Source organism: Periophthalmus magnuspinnatus, chromosome 1 (assembly GCF_009829125.3).
Source record: "Periophthalmus magnuspinnatus isolate fPerMag1 chromosome 1, fPerMag1.2.pri, whole genome shotgun sequence".
NCBI classification, from domain to species: domain Eukaryota; kingdom Metazoa; phylum Chordata; class Actinopteri; order Gobiiformes; family Gobiidae; genus Periophthalmus; species Periophthalmus magnuspinnatus.
This window is the reverse complement of record NC_047126.1, coordinates 12516441-12531041: the sequence shown is the minus strand read 5'-3', so window position 1 is coordinate 12531041 and position 14601 is coordinate 12516441. Positions and strand designations below refer to the sequence as shown.

Here is a 14601-nt window from a genome sequence, read left to right as displayed (position 1 = left end):
TGAAAAGGCTGGCACACAACTAAACATCCCTCTTAGATAATTAACCTTATGGATTACATATTTGATATCTGTGGTATTGTCTACTACATTATGCTATCATTGGCTAATTTGTTTGCCACATTGCTGCCAGACATTGTAAATCTATACAAATGCAAATATAAATAACAAAAGGCTATACTGTTGAACACAAGCCATGTAATATCCCTTAAACCTTACACAATAAAGTCTATGGAAATGATTACTGGTTGCACATAGTCCATATATTTTATGAGAGGAAACCCAAACCTATCTCCATCTCGCAGTAGCTTTTTCCATTACCCAAAGCCTGTTGTCCTCATCAGCACCATATTTCATGTGTAGTTACGTCAGCCCTCTGTTTTGTATCAGATGCACCTCCAGCCCAAAGCTCCCCCATTTCACCTCCCCTCCCCCTGCTTTGTCTGCTCAGCCACATGTGAACAGCCACCACAACCAGCACAGACCTTGAACTTGTCTCGCTCCTCCCCGTTTTCTAACCAATATACTACTCCCTTGTAGCCATGTTCGCACCAACCCCCAACATTGATCTCCCAGCTGCCTTTGCATGCAGAAATTCCCTTGGCAACTGTGTGGTGTGGCTGTGCCTGCCTAGCAACTCGTAGCTTCCTCCTGGCTCATGGTTAATGGGGGGTAGTACAGTGTTCTTATGGTTGTCTGCATTGATCACTGACAATAACCTCCCTCACTGGGACAGAGACCTGTGTTGTTTTGATGGAGCTTGAATAACCAGTTTTTCTACCTACATACAAGCCCCATGCAACATCTTTGACCTCCTATTTGCATATCTGAAAGCATTATAATGTTTTTAAATAATGTTCTTTCAGCAGGGTCTCTGTGTCTGTTGCATTTGGCTAGCACAATATTTCATTCAGTGGAGGGAGTGTGAAATGATGGCGTTGCTTACTGTGAACAGCATGTGCCTCCAGAGAAAGCACAATGGAAAATGGGACCTCTAGTAACACACTGCTGGATCAATGAACGACTCAATGAGAGTCAAAGACAAGCACGTTTGGCGCCACCTAGCGACCAACGACAAGAATGCTATATACTCATCATTGAATAGAAAAAGATTTAAGTGCAGATATAAGTGTTTTTGTATCGAGTATGTAATAAGGTTGTTGTAGACCTGTATTATAAATAATTGTTGGACAGAGTGTTACAAAAGTGTTACAATACTGAAAATTCTAACTTGATTTTGATACTAGGGAAATGGCTCTACACTAGATACAGATAAAAAAACAAAAAAAAACAAACACTCTATATAAAGTAATTTCAACACAAAATTAAGATATTTTCTTTTTTATTTCCTTGTCATCTTACACTAGTTTTAATATAGATCCAGAATATTCTTAAACTTTTTCAGGAAAGGTTCAATTCTGTCCTATTTATGTGTTTGTTTGTTTGTTGTTGTTTTTTTTACCATTATTGATAGTTTTTGGTCTAATATATTGGCTCAGTATTAGTTTTTGTATTGATTAATATCACAATATCCATTTTAACATCAAAATACAAAGTGTTTATCCTGTTTATTTTTTTTTTATTATTTAACTCTAGATGTTATTGTCTTAGTTTCTTTACTCAATCATAGGAGGGCAAAAGGACTTAAATACTAATATAATAACCCTACATTTGGCATATTGTCAATAAAAGAGAATCAAAACTAAGTAATTCACTTCCAGACTTAATAGAGCGTCTACTTGTATATTTCCAGAAGCTTTCTCTCACTTTTTACCTCAGCACTTTTACAGGTTTTAATAATTAATTCTGGGACCATATCCTTTGCTCCAAACCGGGCCAATCAGCCTCAGAAGCAGCTGCATCACGGCTAAAAATAGCTTTCTCTTTGCTGACGTGACCGATGACTCATATAGACTTTCAATTCACCTCCACGAACAACCCATTCATCTGAACCTCATCTCATGTTTTATGCATCATTTGTTTTAAAGAGGGTTCATGAATGGAGAGCATGTACTTAAGAGTTGTCTTTCCAATGATTTGTTTGTATTATTTGGTAACACCTGTGGGACACATCATTGATTTTTTTGGCAGTAAATAAGTGAAAATGCGATGATACGATGGCATTATATAGTTTAAATAATAAAAATGGCACATACAAATTTGATTAACTTTAATTTTTAACTGATAAGGACAAGTTATAAGTGAACAGTATTTAAATGAAAAAACATACATTATCAAATCTTTTACAAACAACATTGTATGATAAATGAACACATAGAGAAGTACACACAGTGTGGCCCTGAATAAAGTTGTGGTACCACAGTCAGGTCTCTGCTAAATGCACTTATGATTCATGAGTCTGAAGCCATTCTGTTTTGTATGCTTCCATATGTGGACCATGATAAAAAAAAAAGTTTGTACACCCCTTGATTAAACAGTGTAGTTTTTATTTAGTAAAATAACTCCCTGGATGGTCAATGCGGCCCAGTTTATGAATATATAAGAAAGTAAGCACCTGTTTGTTCAAGGATTACAGTGGGTAATTTGGTTATGGGTCACAAACCAATTGATTGGTCAAAGGTGGGGGAGAGCAATCTATATTTGTTACGTGACGTGACTTGTACGTGATGGAACAACTACAATGCCAGCTGTTGTCTTCCCCCTACAGTTTAATACAGTGTTTCTGACTCACCTGTTTAGTCAAAATATACAGTGTAAACAATGATTATCAAAATAAAAAATATAATGTCTTTAAATAAGTACTGTTAATGTACAAAATTCACTAAATGTACATATACAGAAATATGGATGTAGTCTCAATTATTTCACTGCAAAAGAAATAATTTGATACTACATAGTCCACTTAAACACACTTAGAAAAAAAAAAGTAAAATAAGCGCTGGGAAGTCTTTTGGCACAGTTTCCTAGTTTACGATTTTAGGAGATTTTTGTGAGCAGCTGTTGGGAGAAGAGCCTCTTGAGCTGGGCCACTTCCTGGGACAGAGAGCTGACCTGCGACTGGAGACCCCCGTCCTCTGCGGGACCCTCTTTCATGTTTGACTGAGAAAACGTGTAATAGTGACAGTTTCCCTCCTGACTGCCCCACATGCTCTGCCCCCCTTTGTCCCAACCTGTCTGCGGATGTACGTGGACACTGGGACCTACAGTGGCGACAGGGGGCACTCTGGGTCTGGTGTCACTTGAGGGGGGCAGCTCTACTCCCTCATTGGAGGGACATTTAAACCTGAGCTTATGTGGCAGGCTTTTCATGCTGTCAGGTGAATCCTGTTTGTTTGGATACTTGTCCTCAGCTGCTCCCAGTGAACATACCTCCACCTGCCCCCAGACCCCGCTCCTGTCTGTGGGGGGGTCACTACAGTACACTCTGGAATTGGGAGCCTCTTCAGACACAGTGTGGCCTGGTAAGTCTCCCCTTGTTCCGTTTGTGGACACCTGATGTAGTGGGGGGCTCTGGACAGGCGGGATACTATGAGATGCACTCTGGGTTTTGTACTGGTTTGAGCCGAGGGCTGTAGACAGAGGCAGGATGCTCACCTCAGAAGGGTCTTTCACAAGGCCAAAGCGAAACTTTAAGGCCAATAGCTCCGCTCTGAGTCGAGCATTTTCCTCCAGCAGTCCCAGGACACGTCTCTCCAGCACCATGTCGTTGGCTCTGCGCTTCTCTCTGGACCTTTTTGCAGCCTCATTGTTCTTCCTGCGTTTATCCCAGTACCCGTCGTCTTTCTTTTCTTCTGGGATAAACTCTCTCTTCCTTCTCCCAGAGTTACTGTTTGTCCCGTCCTCATCACAGCTGCTCCCAGCTCTGGTCTCCACCTCCGCCCGGGTCAGACCCATAGTGGCCCCCAGAAGACTGCTAGCTAGACTGGGGGAGCTGAGGATATTCAGGGCGTCCTCACTCACACTTGTGTGCTCTTGTCCAACCACACTCAGCTGGGAGGCCCCAGACTGGCCCCTCAGCAAGCACCCCTCTGTCATATCCCACAGATAGAGTGGTGTAAGAGCTCCACCTGCTGGGGAAAGAAAAATATGCACCCATTGGAAATCAACATGGTGACATAAAACAAAAATTTACATTTAGTAAATCAAACCAGCTAAGTATTTCATGTAACATTAATTAGGTTGCTAGCTCTAAAAACAAAACAAACTAAAATATACAATAATAATTGTGTACGTTTGTTAATTTGTTGGACCATAACATTCATTCAAAGTTATTCAACACCAACATTTTAATTTCTAATATTTCCTATAAACCATGTGTGCCAATAATGTCTAAATGCAACATATAAAAAGTTACAGAGAATACGTAAAGTGCAGCGCCTCAAAGCATATGCCTCGATCGTTACATACACACTCCATTGACTCAAACATGCCAAAGCAAATATCTTTACAAATCCAAACTTATGTCAGTCTTTCGCACAAACCTTAAACATAAACGTGCACTTACGGTATCGCTGTTGTTGTGTAAAACTCCGTAGCGTGGCAGAGCAGTGATATCACGTCTTTCTCCCGCTGTTGTCCTGCGCATGTTTGAGCTCCTGCCTCCCGCTGAGCGCACTCCCCGCGCGAAGGTTCAGCCCGGGTCGGATCCTCACCCGGCGTGACCCTCCTTCCGTCCGGCCGCCCCTCCTCCTCTCCTCTTCTCTCCTCCCCCCTGGCCTCCTCCTCCTCCCTCTGATTGACAGGACTGCCGCAAACCGCAGGGGAGAAAAAAAGGACTGCTATAGGTCTGGGTGTATTATGGTAAGTAGGTTTCTGTGTTAGGTTTATGACTTCTTAAAAATGTCCTCTTGTAAATAAGCTATTAAGAAATATAACACAAATAGGCCCTTTAGAAGCACAGTGAAAACGTATAGCAACTTCTCTATTTGTCTCTATAATTAAGCCTATACTACTCCATATTACTAGGCTGCAAATAGGCTCCTGTTACTATCCAAACGTAAGCCTTCATATAGCCTGCCTTTATTTATAACCTAGTATTACGTTTGGCAATAAAAAGCATTTGAACATTTGCAGATAGGCTAATGTTCATGTAAAATATAAGACCGTGAGGGTATATTTACACATAACATTATTTAATAGCAGAAACTCTATTTAAATTTGATTGTTATTAATCTTACACGCTTAATGTGTTTATTATTTCACACAACCTCACATAATGGGAACACTAGGCCTAAGCCGGATTAGGTCTTAAGAGACATAAGAAGTGAATGTCTCCTGATCTGAACCACAGTGGAAACTTATACCAACGTCTATATTTGTCTCTGTAATTAAAAATACCTTAGTTTAAATGCAAGCACTGATACTTGGGTTTCATTGTTATTAACTTGACTAACTGCTTCTTAAATGCATATTATTTTGTTCCGACGATGTAATGCTCTGAGATATGTGAGTCATTCTCCAGTTCTTCTGTAATGTCTAAAAGATGAGGTGGTGGAACATTATACAACAGCATTTTCAAGGTTCTGTGATAAATGGTGGACTGAGAAACAAGTCTATTTTTGAGCTTAATCCACCCTTTGATGTTGAAGAGCTAAAGTGGTCCTTATATGAAGCATTATTACAAGCACATCCCCTTACATAAACATTAAAACATAAATAAGACAAGATTTTACAAGACCTGCTTGAATTACAGGTTTCTTCACATTTAATTACACTGTTTGTGCACAAGCCTCTGATGACCCACTTTTTTCATTGGCATCCAAATAGTCTATATAGGCAGGAGCTTGTCCTTATCCAGCCGTAAAACCTATTCTAAAATACATTATGAATTGTTATGGTAACCCCAGAAAAAGGCATATGATTATGAATGTGTTGCTATAATTTGTGGAACTGTTATTGACATTGTAAGTTAGGGCTGCAATTAACGTTTAAGAACAGACTTGTAAGGACGTTTATTTCTGGTCTAAGCATCAAAGGAGACCTGAATCTGAAATTTAAGTCAAATGGGTGTATTGAGTCTCACATATTATTCACTCTGGTTTACTTGTGCTAAATGTTCGTCCAATTTAAACGGCAGCATTTTAAACAGCTTTCTATTACAAATCTATAAAACTAAATGTCTGCTTAGTCTGTATCCTTAGGCTGTTTGCTATTGGGAAAACACTTTCTGAGAACATTCCGTCATGACCTTTAAAGCAGTTCCTTTGTACTGATTTCTGTCTGTTGCATCACGACTCGCGCAGAAATCTCACAACCACCACCTTAGCTGCAGTTGTTAAGGCACATGTTGTAACCTCAGCCAACAGGACCAGGGTCTCTGCTCTTAACATACCCCAGGATGAAGTGCTCCCTGCAGCTGCAATGGAGAGGAGTGAGAGGAGGAAGTGTTGTCTTCTGTGGATCGCTCAAAGAAAACAATGTGTTCTTTTATTTTGAGCTCACCCCAACTGAACTGGTATAGCTCCACTCAGTCCTCAGATGGCCTGAGTGGTGCAGATTACATAACAGCCTCTTTGCGTATGGGTGTATACACAGTGTACACACCCTGTCCTTATGCATAGACTAGTGTGTTTGTTGTAATTTATTCTCTTTGGGGTTTCTATTTGTGTGCGCCTATATTTGATTTTTATATTGGAATAATAATAAAATAAGGCATGCAACCTATAGGATGTTAAAGAAAAGTAAACAGGGAAAGCATATATGGAAAAGCATAACCAAGTGGTGGGCATAGTGTACAGAGAAATCTGTGCAGAGTACAGACTAGAAACCCCAAGGTCAAAGTGGAAACCACCTCCAAAGGTCATGGAGAATGACCGAGTCAACATCCTATGGGGCTGCAGATACAGACTGACAGAATGGTGATGGACCAACTGGACACTGTGGCGGTGGATAAACAATAGAGCAAAGCCGTTGTGTTGAACATTGCTATACCAAGTGATGGGAAAATTAGAAAAAAGGAACATGAAAATCTAGGGAAATATCAGGGGCTCCAAAAAACCTGGAAGGTGAAGGCATTAGTGGTGCCTGTGGTCATCGGAGCACTCGGGCCAGTTGGAGGAGTGGCTACAGCAGATCCCAGAAAATAACATCAGACATTTCAGTCCAGAAAAGGTTCATCTCTGGTTATTTTTCAGTTTTGGTTTCAGCAGTAAATGCAGCTAAGGCTTTATTGTGACAAAATATAGCAATATGCGATATGGCTGTTAAGTACTGTGACATCAATAGTATTGCAAGAGTTTAATATACTTTTAAACTCAGTAATATCAGTTTTAATATAAAACAAAAAGAGCAAATGAAGTCTAGTAAGGAAAATCAGCTTTGTAACTTTTCATTTCATCAGTGCATTTCTGTCAGATGGAGAACCTCGGCCTTATTGCAGCATATTTAGTTTGTTCTTATGACATTAGTTATTACGTTATTGTGATGTTGATTGTGACATATTGTACAGCCCTAAAGCATTGTTTTTGGAGAACTATGTACTAACTGTAGAGACAAGAGGCAGGTCATGCATGTTCATATATAGGTGATACAATGCATTGACTGTTCACTGAAGATACGTTACATGCTATTGTTGTTAACCACAACACTAAACAGCTAGTTTAAACCTGAACAAACAAGTTCTGAAATCCATGTAATATTTGTTTTATCTTGCCAGTTAAAATATTTGAGTGTCTTCAAAATGCAGCTGGATGTGTTTTAAAGTCCACTCTTAATATAATTTAAAACATTATATCTATAAAAGTAAACTACCCTATGACCCTCTGAAGCACTCATTTAGTCATTCTTTCTACTATATTAAAAGTGCCCAGTTATCTACCTCCACCTCTGTGTAATCATGAAGTTCCCAATAACACCGTGCACACTGCTTCACTGAAAGTTCTGCCCTTGAAAGAAAAGATAACATGAGAACTTGTAAGTTCGTTGTCCTGAAGTAACACTTGCTAAATAATGCAGAAGAAATCAATTTATAGATGTAGGCACACAACAAGGGACTGCTCAAATATTAAACTTTACAATAAGCTTCACAGTGTCAACACAGGTCAGCCTTGTGTGCATGTGCAGTGTCATTTAAGGTCAATGCAACAGTGTACATGATATTCCCTTGAGACTGAAAATATGTACTATGAGGTAAGTGTAGGTGGTGTGGCATTGAAATTACAGGCATAAACAAAGGTATGACTATTACCGTTGTTAGAAAAGCAGATTGGCTTGTTGCTGTGCTGGAGAAGAAATTGCACAATATTGAGGAAATTAAGTAACATAAATGGGTCGTTAGCATAGCTTTGAAACCATGAAATGCAATAACAATGAGGACATACTTATTAGCTTCCTTGTTTTCACTGTGCTCGTTAACACAGATGTTCATTTCATCTATAATAATCTCCTCCATATACAGACCTATTACAGATACTTTATCCTGGTGGAATCCAATATAAATAGTGCATTGTGTTGTATATTCTATATGATGGAATGCAAACCTAAATTCATTAGGTTATATATAAAGGTGATTACCGTAATATTCATTTTATATATTTTTATTCCTTTTGAGAAGTGGCAAGAGAGACAGAGTAATTAATCTTTGGATATATTTAGAACAAAAGGAACTATTAGACTTTAAAAACCTGTTCAACGCGTTACAGTAGAAAATTGTGTAATACACTTCTCTTCTGTACTCAGCGTACCTACTATGATTAGATTCACTGTGAATAAGCCTTGTTATTATTTTGATGTTTTAATGTCTAAATAGATTCCTAATTTCAATGTTTGTAGGCTGTTCAATTATTTATTTATTTATTTATTATTATTATTGTTATTATTATTATTATTATTATTATTATTATTATTATTATTATTATTAGTAGTAGTAGTAGTAGTAGTAGTAGTAGTAGCAGTAGTAGCAGTAGTAGCAGTAGTAGTAGTATTTATTTTTATTTTTTTATTATTATTATTTTTGTTGTATTTAATATAATTTTATGTCAAGACTGTTATTTGACATAACATTTTTTTCCCCTGTATGTGTAAAATAAATATAATCCAATCTTTAAAAAAGTAACACTAAACAGAGAAGTTACATAAGCGAACACCCAGGTCTCTGTCTGCAGCTATGACATACTGCCCTCTATTGGCTAAAGTCACACATCACAGAAAGCTCACACAGAAAGCTTACATAATCTTGTAATTCGTTGGAATGGAGTTACTCAAAAAGACAGCAGTATGATGTAAGGAGGTCATCGCTGTATAACAAGTGGACGAGGCGAAACCAATTTACAGCGCCAATATTTTATTTAAAATAACATAAAAAAAACACACACTGTTAGAATATAAAATCCTCTACATTAATATAATCTTGATATAAAACATATCTCAATAAATATGCTGCTACCTTTTTAAACATGAGAAAATAGAGAAACCTACAAAGACAATACAAGGCACTTTTTAAATAAAACCTACCACACAGTGATCTATACATAATAAGTAAAGTTACAAAGGCTGGAGTTTTTTTTAGTGTTTCAATGCCCATGTCTACAGTGTCTCTGTTTGGTCCCAATATCAGGTCTGTATTACTAAATAAATTACCGCCTAATTCTCAAATGAATGGTTTGTGAATATTTCTCTCCAAATATTAGTACATCTTTGGCATTGTTATTCTCATTAGTATTAACTGTATTCCTCATGCGTGTCTCTTCATGTGCAGAGCCAGATGGTCCGAGCGAGAGAAGGCCCTCTGACACAGGAGGCACTCATAGGGCTTCTGACCTGTGTGCTTGCGATAGTGACGGGTCAGTTCATCTGAACGTGCAAACTTCCAGCTGCAGCCCTCCCAGGTGCAATGGTATGGCTTTTCACCTGATCACAAACAAACACTATTATTATTTTTATGAACTTATTATAAGCTATTGTTGTTATTATTATTATTTTATTCATTATTTTTCTGTTGGCAGGCTGTACCTGTGTGGGTGCGGAGGTGGGCCTTCAGATGCGAGCTCTTGGTGTAGGTCTTGGAGCAGCCTGGGTACTCACAGCTGTGGATGGCAGGCCTCTTCTTGCCCACGGTCCGACGCCCACGTTTGCCCTCCACTGCCCCTGGGGGGAGGGGAGAGGCCAGTATCAGCCCAGGCTGGTTCAGGGGCACATGGCCAACAGTGGGACTGAAGTCACAGTAAACACTGCTGTTGGGACCAAAGTGGGGCACATAGTAGTGTCTTGGATCATGGTGCACAGTTTGAGGAGGAAGGAACCTGTGGTCTGTGTAGGCCACCATAGTGGGCTGCTGAGGGGCGTAGTACGGACTGAAGTCCCAGGACAGGATCTTGGCAGGAGCTCCTCTGTGCCTGTCTATGCTGCTTGTCTGGGGAAAGCCAAACTGCTCCACATTTGGGATGGGGAGTGTTCGGGCAGGCTGAGGGTCAGAGTACCCAGGATGGTATAGCTCAGACTGGGAGCTCTCAACTGTGGAGAGTAGTTCGGCCACATGACTGCTGTCCTGCTGGTCTTTGAAGGAACACGTCTCAGTAAGCGACTTGATGCTGATCTCTGGCAGCTCAGGCTGTGTGTTCACACAGGGCTCTGGTGAGGGGCTCAGGGCCCAGTCTGACAGTAAGAGATCGATGTCCCATGATGCCTGGCTGCTATTGTCCAGCTCCTCGAGAGTCAGGTGTTGAACCTGGAGCTGCTCAGTGTCTGGGGGTAACGGCCTGCTGCTGAGGGGGTCCACGGGGAGAGAGCTCACCTCTGCATCCCAAACCTGATGGTGAAAAAATAGACATGTCTGCACCAATATGAAGAGATGTTTATATGAAACTGAGAAGTAACAAGATAAACATTTTAGCATAAAAAGATCAGACCATAAAACCATCAAGAAGACATAAAGAAACAAACATAAAGCTATGGAATTGAAATATATATATATATATATATATTCCCCTATGGCACTATGTACTTAAAATAAAACATTTTCCTTACCTTCATATCGTCAGTGCAGGGGGTGAAGTTGGTAAAGGAGCTGAAGGAGGGGAGTACAGCCTGCGTAACAGCCATCGAGCACCTCAAATATTACAGACTGACACACAACTACAAATTTGACTTTCTGAACTTAAAAAATCTGAAATAAACCCCAAAACTTCTAAATTCAATAAAAACTCGTCACCAAGGCCTCACCCCAATTACAGTCCTGTTCAGAGGCTCCACCAACAGTTTCCTAAAGCTCCATAGCTCCACTGATATCTCACTGCTGTCTTGTCTATCTCTGTCAGCTGCAACTTCAACCCCAAATCTCACTTTTTCACGTAGGTTTTGACCGTTAGGAGGTGGAGCGTTCACTACTACGTCGCTTCATACACTTAATACAATCATTAGGCTCACCAACTTCCACCTCTGTGGTATTCAGATCAGTTGTGCTAAAAACTAATGGCAACTTTTTGCTTTGTGAAGAAACAAAAAAATACTAGACTATGTTGTAACAGATGCATTTAGTCAAGACGATGGTTTACCTGAAGTAATAATTACTGAGATAAATCCTCCTACTACTTTAAAGGTTTGAGGTTTAAAAGGTGTCAAAATCTTAGGATATAATTTGCTAATTATCATCATTTGCAAATATATATATATATATATATATATATATATATATATATATATATATATATATATATATATATATATATATATATATATATATATATAAAATAAAAATAAAGTGTTTATTGGAGTAAATAGTTTGAAATCTTGAATGATCTAAACACATTGATAAGAAAATGGAATAACAAAAGACTATATCTTTTCTTAGCTTATAGAAAAAAAAAACAAGGCAACATTTAGGGCCTATTTTAACTTAGATAGTGAAAGCTAATGTTTAGGACTATTCAAAATACTTGTTGAGAACACTTAGTTGTCCAAATTGACTGTCCCATCTTCTCTGTTGGGACTTGTGGTTTCAACTTCTTAGAAGGTCCCTGTTCCTCAGTGATATTTGTTTATCTAGATGTTAGGGTAGAAACACACTGCTGCCCGTGCAATGATAATGACCTTTACAGCACTGCTGGTCCTGATCAGGTGTCCACTACTGATAAGCAGTTAAACCTACGAGTGACGACATCTCCAGACACTCACTACAACAACAGGCCTCCCTTTCACAGAAACACCAGGACAAGTCGTTTGAGAGCTGACATTAGATGAGACTGTTAGACAGTGTTAAGTTGACAACCCTCGCCTAACTTATCTTTTGGTATCAAAGCCTATTAGTAATAAGAGTTTGTAGGCCTAGATCAATCATAAGATAGATCAATATGTTGGCTATTACCATTAGCTGTAGCCTATTAATACTATTTAAACTGAAACAAGCCTTTGTCCTAAAATGCTTTGTTGGCTTATTAGGCATCTAAGCTAGCCTAAAGTGATGGTCAGTTGAAGTAGCACGAAGTGTGTTTTATTGTAAAGTAGCCTGAATAAAAACACAAACAAACATATAGAAGTTTAATAACATATTACAGCTGTTAACCCATTAGACTTTGGTCACGTGTCAATGCACATGTCCGCATTCTCTGTATACATTTTTACGGAAAAGTATATGGCATTCATTTGTTAGTTTTTACTGATATATAAATAAAACAAAAGGCATTTTATTTGCCGTTAAAAAAAAAAAAAAAAAAGTCCTTATTGTCTCCCACTCCCACTTTAAACCTGAGTCAGTTTGTTGATGTTCCGTTGTCGTGGTAACCGCTACAGGAAGCGCACCCAGAGCGTAACGTTTAATTTATGATCTGAGAGGTAGCCAAACGAAAAATCTAAATCTTTATTCCATTACGTTTTAAAATTATGGCTTGTGTTTGATTTCATTTCTAAACTGTTTTCATGCTGATGAAATGCCTTGCAGATGAACAACCCGAAAACCTCAGGAGGGCTATGGAGCTGTGCACGACCCCACACGTACAGCCAGAAGACACAGGAGCTGCTCAAATGTGAGTCAAGTGTGCACAATGCAACGGCTTTAATGTCTATTGTAACCCGTAACCAGAGAGCTTATTTGCGTATTAAAATATACTTTGTTAGGCGATATAGATTTACTATGGAATTTCATTGTCTTTCTCTCAATCCATTTTCCCAGTGATGATGCAGGAGTCATATCTTGCCAATGGTCAGAAAAGGCAGATCCGTGAATGCCTCAAAAGTGAGTACCATTTTTTAAAACTACATTTTATCCCATTTTATTCAACAAAATACGTTTCAGTGTGAATAATGACATTTGTAGACATAAATAAAAAGAAAATAGTCTGCAGTTAAGTTACCTTCTTGTTTTAGTAGGTTTTATTACCTAGCCTATTTAGAGGAAGACATACTACAATGTGTGGTTTATTTTAAAAGCTGAAAATGTATGATTGACATTATTTGACTTCTAGATGGACTACCTTTACACATGGTCTGTGCCTCAAATCCACCCCCTCCTCCTCCTCAGTCCAAACCAACCCAACCTACTTCACGTCGACTTCCAAACAAACCACAAAAACGCAGTGCTGACCAATGCAAAGCAGGAGACAGCTACGTCAGGGAGAAGTTCAGGCCTGGTCCAACCCGTGAGTTTAGAAATTTTACAGATATATTTGTTTTAATTTATTTTGTGTGTGTTTTTCATTATAATTTGTTTAACCTTTTATATCAGCTACTTATCGTTTATTTAGTTTTCCATTGACAAATATACATTGTACCTTGTATTCTAGGAGACCATGAGAAGGAGAAACGGCGTCTTCAAAAAATCCTGGAGATGGGAAAAGATGAGCCTAAAGTCACAATAAAACAACAACCACCAATCGCAGAAGCCCCAGAACAAAAGGACCGTAGTCATGAAAGTAAGACTATCCACCTTTACCATAGCAATTAACAAACAAATTAACAAATAATCTTTTAAATGGTCAAAACAAAGTCCTCCAAATGGCACCTATGACAAGAAACTTAATCCCATAAATAGGTGTTGCCATTGCCATTAGAATTCATTTAAATGGGTTTTCATTTTCATCAAAGTCCTGGAGGAGATTGAAGAAAGATGTCAGTTTCTGGAAGACATGGCATCTCTTGGTCAAGAGCAGCAGTATGTCAACGTAATCAACACTGAAATATCACAGGTAAAACTGATCAGTTTGAATGACAATGGCCAATTTGGCATCGGGACTGGTTTTGGGTAATATGCTCTTTCCCATTGTAGAGAATCAGAGAACTTGAGCTGCTTAACAAGTCCAGCAGTGAAACATCCGAGAGAGGATAATCAGAGAGGAAGATCGCGAGAAAGGAAAAATAGCCCTAAAATATACTGTCTTTTGCAGGTGGACTAGTGTAAGTCTTTTGTGTGATGTTGAACCATAAACTTTAAAATGCAATTTGTAAGTAAAATTCAATGGTTCTGCTCATTGCTGAGAAAATAATTCACCAAGATGTGTTTGAAAACATATACTCCAACACTAACTCATTAAGTCAGAGAACTAGAACTGCTTAACAAGTCCAACAGTCCAACACTGGAGGGAAGATCGTCAGAGAGGAAGGTCAAAAATATATTCTCCAGCCTGTAACTCATTTATGTATGGAACAAAATAGCAACAGCAGTGGCAATGCACCAAATATGGATGTCTTCTGTTTGGGACACACAGACAAATGAAT

General features: G+C 38.8%; 3 protein-coding genes across 4 annotated transcripts; 1 reads left to right on the top strand and 2 right to left on the bottom strand.

Moving 5' to 3' along the window:
- Positions 1 to 2152: 2152 nt before the first annotated feature.
- On the bottom strand, positions 2153 to 4611 carry LOC117377655 (uncharacterized). Of its 2 annotated transcripts, none has more exons than XM_055224131.1 (2): positions 4463 to 4611; positions 2153 to 4028 (listed from the first exon to the last, which is right to left on the bottom strand). In XM_055224131.1, the coding sequence occupies exon 2, from the start codon at positions 3991 to 3993 to the stop codon at positions 2935 to 2937; it is 1059 nt and encodes a 352-aa protein (XP_055080106.1). In that variant the 5' UTR covers positions 3994 to 4028; positions 4463 to 4611; the 3' UTR covers positions 2153 to 2934. The 2 variants fall into 2 exon arrangements, with proteins under 2 accessions (XP_055080106.1, XP_033830019.1); XM_033974128.2 differs by having other exon boundaries at positions 2153 to 4025; positions 4463 to 4605.
- A 4610-nt stretch (positions 4612 to 9221) lies between these two features.
- Positions 9222 to 11232, bottom strand: klf1 (Kruppel-like factor 1 (erythroid)). Its single transcript, XM_033974141.2, has 3 exons — positions 10921 to 11232; positions 9907 to 10702; positions 9222 to 9804 (listed from the first exon to the last, which is right to left on the bottom strand). The coding sequence occupies exons 1-3, from the start codon at positions 10993 to 10995 to the stop codon at positions 9629 to 9631; spliced, it is 1047 nt and encodes a 348-aa protein (XP_033830032.1). The 5' UTR covers positions 10996 to 11232; the 3' UTR covers positions 9222 to 9628.
- A 1442-nt stretch (positions 11233 to 12674) lies between these two features.
- On the top strand, positions 12675 to 14593 carry c1h22orf23 (chromosome 1 C22orf23 homolog). The gene is made up of 7 exons (XM_055224156.1): positions 12675 to 12723; positions 12830 to 12914; positions 13061 to 13123; positions 13353 to 13526; positions 13671 to 13799; positions 13972 to 14072; positions 14153 to 14593. The coding sequence occupies exons 2-7, from the start codon at positions 12830 to 12832 to the stop codon at positions 14210 to 14212; spliced, it is 612 nt and encodes a 203-aa protein (XP_055080131.1). The 5' UTR covers positions 12675 to 12723; the 3' UTR covers positions 14213 to 14593.
- Positions 14594 to 14601: the final 8 nt, after the last annotated feature.

Bases quoted from the DNA above. Each gene is read 5' to 3' on its own strand.
- LOC117377655 (XM_055224131.1), bottom strand. From the start codon at position 3,993: ATGACAGAGGGGTGCTTGCTGAGGGGCCAGTCTGGGGCCTCCCAGCTG.
- c1h22orf23 (XM_055224156.1), top strand. From the start codon at position 12,830: ATGAACAACCCGAAAACCTCAGGAGGGCTATGGAGCTGTGCACGACCC. The intron at 12,915-13,060 runs GTGAGTCAAGTG...CCATTTTCCCAG, and splicing joins GACACAGGAGCTGCTCAAAT to TGATGATGCAGGAGTCATAT. The intron at 13,124-13,352 runs GTGAGTACCATT...TTTGACTTCTAG, and splicing joins GATCCGTGAATGCCTCAAAA to ATGGACTACCTTTACACATG.
- klf1 (XM_033974141.2), bottom strand. From the start codon at position 10,995: ATGGCTGTTACGCAGGCTGTACTCCCCTCCTTCAGCTCCTTTACCAAC. The intron at 10,703-10,920 runs GTAAGGAAAATG...TTTCACCATCAG, and splicing joins CCTGCACTGACGATATGAAG to GTTTGGGATGCAGAGGTGAG. The intron at 9,805-9,906 runs GTACAGCCTGCC...GTTTGTGATCAG, and splicing joins CCACCTCCGCACCCACACAG to GTGAAAAGCCATACCATTGC.